Source organism: Phycodurus eques, chromosome 18 (genome assembly GCF_024500275.1).
Source record: "Phycodurus eques isolate BA_2022a chromosome 18, UOR_Pequ_1.1, whole genome shotgun sequence".
NCBI lineage: Eukaryota > Metazoa > Chordata > Actinopteri > Syngnathiformes > Syngnathidae > Phycodurus > Phycodurus eques.
Genome location: NC_084542.1, coordinates 7,194,928 through 7,205,767, shown reverse-complemented (window position 1 = coordinate 7,205,767; position 10,840 = coordinate 7,194,928). Strand labels below are relative to the sequence as shown.

The 10,840-nt window shown below is 40.4% G+C and overlaps 1 protein-coding gene across 1 annotated transcript; it reads left to right on the top strand.

Moving 5' to 3' along the window:
* The first annotated feature begins 3,365 nt into the window (after positions 1-3,365).
* Positions 3,366-10,021, top strand: LOC133416959 (adenylate kinase 7-like). The gene is made up of 18 exons (XM_061704343.1): positions 3,366-3,560; positions 3,643-3,783; positions 5,175-5,289; positions 5,375-5,469; positions 5,530-5,640; positions 5,718-5,801; positions 5,884-5,972; positions 6,060-6,150; positions 6,300-6,377; positions 6,932-7,081; positions 7,201-7,329; positions 7,671-7,767; positions 7,913-8,041; positions 8,121-8,183; positions 8,266-8,463; positions 8,652-8,869; positions 8,980-9,138; positions 9,237-10,021. Exons 1-18 carry the CDS (start codon positions 3,486-3,488, stop codon positions 9,267-9,269), a joined length of 2,055 nt encoding a protein of 684 aa, XP_061560327.1. The 5' UTR covers positions 3,366-3,485; the 3' UTR covers positions 9,270-10,021.
* The last annotated feature ends 819 nt before the right edge of the window (positions 10,022-10,840 follow it).

Here is a 10,840-nt window from a genome sequence, read left to right as displayed (position 1 = left end):
CTATTTTGATAAATGATGTCATGCTCTACATTTCAGAAATTATTTCAAAGTTGGATTTTCATGTATGGCGCAATATTATTCAGTGGCTTCGTACATGGGATTTTTTTTTGACCCTCTAATACTTTCAACTGGGATCACCCCAGTGCAGACTGCTCAAGATGTGTTAATATGACTAAGGTGTTACGGAACGCTAGCAAAGTAGGTGATCGAAGGGGGTGATGGTAACGTGAGCTCCGACCTGAGTAATAGTCCAGGAGCCGTCGTAGGGGGCTCGCCAGTGTCATGGCATGTGTAAGGGTTGAGAGGAGGGGAGCGACAAACACCACCCAGAAAGCTGAGCTGCAATATTGCATGAGCGGTAGGAGGAGGAGTAGGGGTGGGCGGGAAGGAGCTATAGCCCAGACCGCCAGCAGACGACAGATTCCCTGGGATGTCCTGTGCAGCAGGCCTCCCTTCTCCATTCTGATTGGCTCCCTTGTCTCCTTTTAGGGAAATGGAGTGTAACAGGTGCCGGTGACTGCATGCCCCCCAACGGACTGCCTGGAGGTCATCGAGCCCCCAGACTCCTTATACGTCAAGTTCCGACGGCGGGGCCATAGCTGGCCTGCGAGGGTAATAAGAATGTAAATACCTCCCGCACCATCAATCGTTTTATTTGTAGACGTGCGTAATGTACTTCCAAGAGTGACGCTGCTAGTCTACTTGTTTACTCCTATTCTGAGCTTTCTGAGAGTATCTTGATAGTTTGATCCCTTTGCTTAAGGGTATTTTGTGCTATCAGTCAGGTAGAAATTCACCTAAAAAAGTTTCAATTATCGCTACTAAACATTGATGAAAATGTGGCAAAATACACATTTTAAAAAAAAACTAATAGTTTATGTGAAAGATACCTTAACATCAAACAGGAAATGATGTTCTATGCGCTGTTTGTTGGAAGGACATAACCACATCGGCCTAATCAAAGCAAGGGAATTTGGATTTGGCTCTGCCACACACGGATTATGTGTGATCCCATCTAAACTCACTGTTGCTATATTGTCATTCTATATTTACCTTCTTTACAGCAGCAGTCGCCAAAATATGCTGACAGTCGAGGCTTGCTTTGCCCATTGATGATTAACGCCGTGATACACCATATTCATTTTTATAGCGCTTCAGTATCTTTTTTTTCTCCCTTCATTTGCTCATTGATGCTTGGACGTTTACTGTATATTTACATTTTTGCTGGATTGGCACAGAAGCATCAAATTGATCCAATTAGTGTTTCCCAACCTTTATTGAGCCAAAGCATCCATTTCACAAAAGAAAACTCTCCAGGCACCCCACCACTGAAATAATGATCACTTCGTCTTCGTTCACTCACATATTGACTTACTCAGTGTGAAATCTGGGCCTCTTTTATTGAACACAAAGCAGATATACGCTACTTGCAGGAAGCCATGACTCATGTTATAGATACACAGCTTTATTGTACCTTCTACCATCTAATGAAAGATCATTTCATTGTTCTGCCTGTCACTATACGTCAATGGCATAGATAGACGAACAGAGAGCCCGTTCATGCAGACCAGGCACTTTTTGGTAGACACCAACTTGTGTCTTTATCACTGTGTCTTTATCTGGATCAAGCAGACGGCTCTTAAACGTGTTGGGATTTTAAGGCACGTTTCGTCCTTAAAAGGAAACGTAGGAAGCAAACCGTTTGTCTTGACAGCTGACCCCCTCCACAAGCCCCCACCTCCCCTACACACACACACACACACACACACACACATACACGCACACACATATTTCAACAGCTGTTAGAAACAACTGTTGGTGTTTTTTTTTCATAACAGCTAGGTCTATCCCCTACTTTGACAAGCAGTTTACACTACATAACTTGTAGACAAGACATGTCATTTCAATCCATCCATCACACTTCAGTGCATTAAACCCCCCATTAAAAGAGTGATTGGTCCACGTGGTTGCAACTTCCAGCCAAAACTACCGGTAGTCACCAGTAGTTTTATTTGCATCATCTCAAACTGTGGTAGCGTGTGTTTTTCACAATGAATGATGAATTATACACAAATATTGTCATGACAGAGGCGCCTATTTCAGCAGCAGCAGCAGCCGCTGACAATGAGCGATGTCATTTTGCATTATCGTCCGAGACGGTAACATCCATCACTGTATTGTAATGTGAAGCAGGCCTGCTGTAAACAGCTGTCCTCGTTATGTTCATTGCAAAAAACATCATCCATCCATCCATCCATCCATTTTCGATAGGATTTGTCCTCATAAGGATCACAGGTGAGCTGGAGTTTTTGCTCTCAAATTATCAGTGACAAATTTTCAAATGAATGAAATTGAAACGCAAAAATACTGTATGTCGGAAATAATCATTGATCTTTTATAACAATATCATATATTTAGAGTGTCACTATACATGGCAAGGGCGAGCCAGGCATCCCCTAAGCAGCTTTCCTCGTTCAGTATCTCTGCACACTGAGTGTGTGTCAGGGTGTGTTTAACTGAGTGCTAAGGCCTGTGTAGTGCAGACACCGTCCAGCGCTTGCCAGCAGTTTGTCAGATAATGTCAGCTCTATAAATATATGAGGTGTTTTGGAAGTTTCCATGTCAGTGCTCCATTGTCCTGCACCGTGAGGACACCCACAGGTGTGTGTATGTGTGAATATCACAGCATGGGTGGTGTGAAACTTGGATAAATAAAGCTCTAACAAGAAAGATAAATGACATAAGCGCAATAGATGTAACACAGAGTGCATATAACACATACTGTTCATGATTTTATCTTTTATCTTTTATATTTCATGATTTTATCTTTTATAGTTTTGGTGATCATATCTTACAACTAAAAAAAAAAAAAAAAGTCACCACCTGAAAAAGATTTGAACATGACATGAAAAACATTATACATGATTTTTAACATAGTAATTAACATAACAATATGACTTCTGAAAATTATTTTCCAGTTTATTTAAAAGCTCTTTAAAGTGTAGGAGTTTCACCTTTTGAATTGAACCACTGACATAAAATTACCTTTTCTATGATATTATTATTATCATTATTATTATTACATTGAGATGCACCTGTACGTAATGCTATCACAATATTCTATCATTTAACTTTACCTTAGTGAGACATATGAATAGATTACGCAAGGTTGCTGAATGTATTTAATGTCCAATGGATTGAACCTCAAATTGACGAATCTGCGAATCCGTAGAGAAAAATTGTGGCGCTGTTGTGATATTCCGTGAAAGTCCGCAGAAACCTGTTGCCATAGAAACCCGTGCTGCTGGCTGAGTTTGTCGTCGCTAAGTGATGACGTACGACTCCTTGTACCGTGGTCGCGTCTCCTTGGTGCACATTGTAAACAATCAAGACCAAAACAAGGGCCCTGCAGCATTGCTATACTGAGCCATTTTTTTTAGCACACTAAGCACAGTAGACATTAGCAACCTTGTCGTTTATCCAAAATGGGTGACAAAAGACGTCCCAGGCGTATTTTTGTCAACGATGTCGACAAATATTCCTCCAAACACATCGCCGAGGTGAAGTACAAACATAAGATATATGAAGGATAACTTGCTTTTGCCCAATTAATACATCTTTTGTTCTGACTTACATGGACAGTATTTATCGACTTGCGGCGAAATGGTTGAAGAAGAGGATGACGGCGAGCCCCAGTCAGCTGAACCTGCCTTCCAGGTGGTCGGCACCGTGTCCTCTTCGTACACCTGTGAGAAAGCAACCTTTTTGCTTGAGCAGTATTTGGTGAGTATAAAAAAAGAAGGTAAAAGTGTGATGGGGGGGAGTCACTGGCCACAACATTAGGTACGGTACATCTGCAACTGAAAGGGTGGGCAAACTTTGTGCTCAAGGGTCACATTTGATTTTAAAAACAGATAGATGGCTCACTTCATTCCATCATGAGGCAAAAAAAAAAAAAAAAGCCTAAAATACTTCAGTTCAAAATTTCATTGATAAAATAATAAGTCATTCTCATTTTTAAATTGCAGTATATTTATGATTATTGAAATTATAGTTAATTAAGCAGTATATATTAAAATAACCACCAAATTGTTTATTTTACTAATATTTGAATTGTATTATTTAAAATAGTTCAGTGACCCAATTATTTAAAGAGATAAAAGAATTGACAATTAATTCATAGATTTTATTTAACCAATTTTAAGGGAAAAAAATTCTCAATTAATGGAACAGATATTAGAGACTCTTTACAATAAAATGCTCGAGGCGGGACACGTGGGCCGGTGGCCATAGTCTACCCATGCCTGCTATAAATTTGTATAGGATTTATTTAACCTTTATTTATCCAAGCAAGGCAATTGAGAACAGATTCTCATTTGCAATGCCAACCTGGCTGCAGACAGCAGAGAAAAACAAAGCAAAACAAAAGCAAATACAAATAAATACAATGTGATATGGTTACATATTTACATAAAACATTACATCATAGCATATAATGAATAAAAGGTACATAACAGGCTAAAAACAGGTGCAGCGATTATGTACAGTAGCCCTCATTAACCTTTTAAATGATATTGGGATGAATGAGGTGTGTTTTATTATTTGTTGTGTAAATTGTGCAAAGATGTGTACCTAGTGTCGTGACCATTAAATGTATTTTTTTTCTTTCCTTTTCTATAAATTGAATTACAATAATCTTTTGTGGTTGTATACTCATATTTTCCATCTAGTTTGATAAATGGATAATGTGTCCAATTACCTTAGAAAATCAGAAACAGTCCACTGAAGTAAACAGAGCGACAATTTTACTCTTTGGCCATTTCATTCAATTCATCAGCACAATCTAGTTTGATCCAGTACAAGAACTGTGTCAATAATTCTGCCTTTGCAAAGACGATAACGCTTGGTTTCGATTGACGCTCTCAGTTTGTTTGTTATCGTAGCTGTCATTTGCAGTGGTGTAGAAGTGTACTGTATCACAATGAGAGCTGTTTCTAATATTTTACCCCTTTCATATAGCTAAGATATCCAAAATATTAGAAATACCTCTCAATTTAGCTACAATAATAACAATAGTGTTCAGTTATTACCATCAGTCCCTTCAGTTTAGACAGTGTTAAATGTTAATGTTTCATTCTGCAGGATTGCTGGATATTTGTAATCTTCTTTTCCAGTCGCTAAGCAGAGAGGAGCTCATCCCGCGCCTGCTGGATTGCGACGTGGTGGTGTACAACATCTCAGAAAATGCAACACAAGATGACATTGAAGAGGCAATTTGGGCTATCACAGGTCTTGCAAAAAGAAAGGTTTCCTATCATTGATTGTTCCGACATGACAGTCGGAATTGTACAGTATTTTCTTGACTCTTTTGTAGCCCTTCATGGTGAAATGGAGAACTTCAAGTCAAAGAAAACGTTCATTTTAGTCTCGACGGTGATGACATGGGCAATGACCAAACCCCAGGAAACGGTGAGAGCGGAGACTGTTCGGTAGAGTGCTGATGACATTGCTCACGCATTTGTCCTGCAGGAGGAAGCAGAAACGTTTGTAACGGAGGAGGAGTTCAGAAAAAGACGCCCTCATCCCAACTTTAAACACCACAACAATATGGAGAAACAAGTGCTCAAACTTGGAACAGGAGTAAGGAGTTTGTCCTGGTAAAATTCACGTCTGTGTTATATGTAGTAACACAATGGATTCTGTTCTGTGTCTTACAGAAAAAAAATAAACTGAAAGGTTATGTTTTGGCTGCGGGCATGCAGTACGGAAAGGGAGAGAATCTCTTCCACTACTTTTTCAAGGTAAATCTTACCTCAGTCACAGTAGACAGTCCGTCTTTGTTGGTTCCTGCTTGGTTCTCATCATTTTTTTATTTGTTGTTAGGTGTCTTGGCTGTCCGAGTGTTCAAAAGTTCCCATATTTGGAGAGGGCACAAATTACATCCCCACCATCCACGTGCTTGACCTTGCTCAGTGATTTGCAGCAGTATATATATATACAGTATATGTTTGGTTTTAGATTGTTTGTGTTTACGTAATTGGCTGTGATTTCTTTTATAGAATAATTCAAAATTTGATTGATGTCAAACCCAAGTCCAAATATATTCTTGCCATTGATGACTCAAAGAACAAACTGCTGGACATAGTAAAGGTAAACACATCCTAAATTGAAATCCGAACATGCTGTAGTTGAGCGTTCTGCTTTGTCGTCTGCCTTTTTTCCCCTTTTGAATCATTTCCTCACCCTGCACTTGTCACATTGAACAGGAACAATGAACGACTCTCCTCTTTACATTTTAGTCCATAAGTCATGTGCTTGGGCCAGGAAGAGTATGCCAAGTACCCGAGAAGGAAGCCATCGCTATGAAGGCCTATAAGGTATACTATGTGTGCATTATTTGACAAATGTATCATTGTTGGGGTGGCACATACTGTGCCTGTAGGACCATTGCTTTTGTGATTTAGATCTGTAACAATGAGCTCCACTGAAAACTGTATGAACGTAACAGTTGTATACAATATGTCAACAAGAGAGTTAGATCTCTCAAATACATATTGCTGAGAGTTCTCTATTTAAAGTCAGATTGTTATTTTTTTACCGACTGTACAGTTGCTGTTAAATTGGATCTCAGTATGAATGGCAAGGTCGCCTGCAGGTGGAGGAGTGACGGAAAGGGAACTTTTCCCAAGCGTAATGAGCTTCATGTAATAAGAACGAATGTAAAAAGTTCATTAGATTGCTGTTGGAACCCTCCGTAAGGGAGTTGGAACCTTCGTAGATAGCTTTCTGTCCAGTAAGTGTTTTGGGTTCCAAGTATATTGACTTTTGAAGCAAAAACATGCCTGATTTTATAGCGTAGATGTTTTGAGATCAGTGTTCACCACATTTTTTTATTTTATTTTTTTATAATTGTTTCCCGTCTTGAGTTCAGCAAGAGGAGCTGGAGTATCTCGGCATTGACCTTCGCCTGGATGCTTTTATCGTGAAAGACTCCTTTAGCTTCACCTGGTTAGCAGAAGGTGGCATGATTGAGAATATCGAGGGCCTCGTGGAAGAATACAGACACACAAGAAAACTTCTCGTAGGTCCTCCGAACAAAGTGCAATTGGATATGTGTGTTGCTTTAAGAATGCTACTGCCACTTTGTATTGAAGTTGACTGATAAAACCAGACATGCCCTTTTTCTGTCCGTGTTAACAGCCAATCAGAATCTGCCTCACTGGACCACCAGCTGTGGGTAAAAGCAAAGTCGCAGAGAAGCTGTGCGAGCATTACCGGATACATCACATCAACATCCGAGAGGTCATCGACGAAAAGATGGCTCAGCTGGTCAGTGACCGCCAGACATTTTATTTTGCCTGTGCAAAAGATTACACGTGCATATACACCCTCACAGTCCGTTGGCATAGGCTCCAGCTCACCTGTGACATTCATTATTGAGGACAAGTCACGATAGAAGATTTAAGCTGTGAATTTCTAACTGTGTCGTCTTAGTCAGCTCTTGCATTTGGTAGCGTAGTCGTCACACCTCATTCTATTCTACTGTTGGTACGAGTTGTAGTTCTGTTGCTTTGAAGTAGATCACCCGTCATAACTGTAGGGGGCGCCTCAGAGCAAAACAAAAAAATGAAGGTGTTTTTACATCCTTGCTTACTGTTTGTCCTCCACAGAAAGATACCGTGACCAGAAGTGACGGAGAGGTCAGTGAACAGGAAGTGGCACAGGATCAACTGGAAACCATAAAAGCAAGCATGGACAATAATGCAGGTCTTAAAAGCACAATTCTAAATATGAGCCACAAGAACAAAAAACATATCTTACTCCCTTCACTTGCCATTGTTGATTTCATTCATTCTCCAGTGTATTTCAATATTTCAGGACATATGAAAACAAACTTTTTTTGTGCAATTAGGTCGACTGGCGGACGATCTACTTTTAGAAATTTTGACAGAAAAGCTAAATTCAAAGCCTTGTAGAAACCAAGGATTTGTTTTCTATGGTTTCCCAAGGACATTTGAGCAAGCAAGTCAGATGTTCAGTGGTAAGTTTCTTCCACTAATTCAGATGCTCTGTAGCAAATAACAACATCCAGTGTCCTGATATGCATATTTGTTGTTCAGCTGAGGATGGAGACAACCAAGACTCGCCCAACGGGTCACCCTCATACAACAAGATCACTCCAGGTTGTCCATTTACTGATTGAATCTCTCTTCTTTACCCTCAAATGAGAAAATAGCAAGTGTTTTTTGTTTTTTTTTCTTCCAGAATATGTGTTTGCCCTGGATGCATCCGATGAGTTCCTGACTAAGAAAGTACAAGATCTTCCTCAGAGTGAAGCCCAGAAAAGAGGCTTAACCCAGGATGAGTTTGTTCCTCGACTGGCCAGATTCCGACAACTCAGCAGGGCCGGAGAAACGTCCCTGGACTACTTTGATGAACTGGAAATATACCCGGCATATCTTGGTAACGTTCCTATATTATATTGTATGGAGTGCTATTGTCCTCTCCAGTTGTTGAGAAAGAGAACACGATTTGTTTTTGGGCTTTCAAATCCATCAGTGGCCATTAGGAGCACAACAGCAGATTTTCTGGCCTCGACGCAAAATATATTCAAGAAACGTCCCACTAGCGTCTCTTGTTCCTTTTCCCAGAGGTGAAAGCCGACGACCCCGACTTCACACAGATCGTGAGCAACATTATCGAGGTGGTGGGCGCTCCCAAGAACTACGGCCTCAGTCCCGAGGAGCAGGAGGAGGAGGACAGGAGGCGAGAAATAGAGAGGAAGCAGAAACTGGCTGAAGAAGCGGCGGAGAGGAAACGCAGGAAAGAGGCCTCGCTCGCTGAGATGGCAGCGCAGTATGAAGCATGGGTACAGAAGTGCCAACGTCATCTATATATCTATATTAGTCATGATGAATGCAGTACTCACAAAAAGATAAGGATATTTTTGTTGTTGTTGATGTTGTTGTTTTCAATCAGCAAAATAACTTGGCAGAGGTGAAGAGGCAGGAGCACGAGCTTCTGGAAGCTAAAGCTCTCCCGCTAAGGAACTACTTGATGAAGTACGTGATGCCTGCACTCACTGAAGCCTTGCAAGAATGTTCCAAGATCAAACCTAACGACCCAGTCAGCTTTTTGGTACGACGACATCCTTGCATGATGTTGCCTATGGGCTGTCCCTTTATGAGGCTGTGCATTACAGACAGTGAATATCTTTTGATTTCATTTTTTGACAGGCAGAGTATCTTCTTCGGATGGACAAAGATTGAGTCAACATCCCATCTTACAAGGTTGTTTCAACATTTGAAAATTATTTGTTTGTTTGTTTGTTTTTGTTTGTTTTTCCACTGCACTAATCACAGACAAGGCAGGTGAAAATCATTTGGAATAAAAATTTAAATTACTGTTACTTTACTGAACTGCCTTGAACTCACTTGCTTTAATCTTAAAGCATGAACAATTAAGAGTTTTCATTTAAACTAAGAAGCATGATTTTTTTTTTTTTAATGTGGGAAGAAGCCACAGAGGACCCACAGAAAACCCACACAAGGAAGGCCTGAGCTGAGATTTGAACCCACAACGTTGTGCTTTATACAAACATCCATCATGTATTGCTAGTAATAATAACAAGGGTGCAGGCACGTGCACAGATAGACCCCAAGTGGTGCTCAAGCACTTGCCCTTTTGCACAGGGCGAAAAAAATGTTCCTTTTGCTGCAGGCCATTTATACAGGAAAATCTGTCACCCACCCCCACACTGTCTGATGGGGAAAGATAGCAGCACCGTGGTTGACCTTTTTGGGGGGCTTGAGTACCTGCCCTCTAAAGTCTCTGTGCACATGGCTGCAAGGCTGTATAAAAGGTCAAATGCATCGGAAAACCCTGTTATTCAATATATTTGTAATATGGTCCAAAACAAAAGCTGTATTAAATATTCTGTCTCTTCAAAGATAATAATTTTCAATGTTGATACTTGTTTATAGTTCTACTGTAGTCATGAAGTATATATTTTCATTTTGTATTATTCAATAAAGTACGCAGCACAAAATGTGACTGCATGTCATGAGTTAACAGTTGATGAGTTTTCCACTCATAACAGAGTTGTCATCTTCAAGTCTGTGTGCTTCATGACTCAGCAGACTTCCTGGAAGGGATCCACATTTGACCAGAATGTCGAATAAGTTCATGGTCTCAAGTTTCAAACAACAACAACAAGACATTATTTTCTATAATTTAAACATTTGATCATTTTCAGTTCGTTGGGTTTAAAGCCAGCATGAGCGTTTACTTAAGTCATGGCGACACAATAATTCTGCTCTGTCACCTCTAGATGGCGTTGTGATCACGCCCAAAAACATCTCCATGGCGACAATACTGTATAGTGGAAGTCCTCTTTTTAAAAGAGAGCCTGCCCGAGCCACGGAGCCTTCTATTTCTTCTAATAATATCGAATATTGATCATTCATACTTATTATTACTGTATGGTAGCAATGTTAAAAATTATTGATTCTTTGCACAGAATTCCAAGTCAGTATACTGACTATCGTCCATTCCTGGCCTACTAAAAGTAACAAAAAACAAACCAGTGAACAATGCATTCAATGTAATGTTTCATCTAGTTCATTATTTTTAGAGGGGACGACGACGACTGCAATCGCAATGTGTAGTGCAAGAGCAACGATAAAGTGCCACAAATAAGAAAATTCATTCATTCGTTCATCTTCCGTTCCGCTTATCCTCACGCGGGTCGCGGGCGTGCCGGAGCCTATCCCGGCAATCTTCGGACGAGAGGCGGCGTACACCCTGAACTGGTCGCCAGCCAATCGCACGGCACATAGAA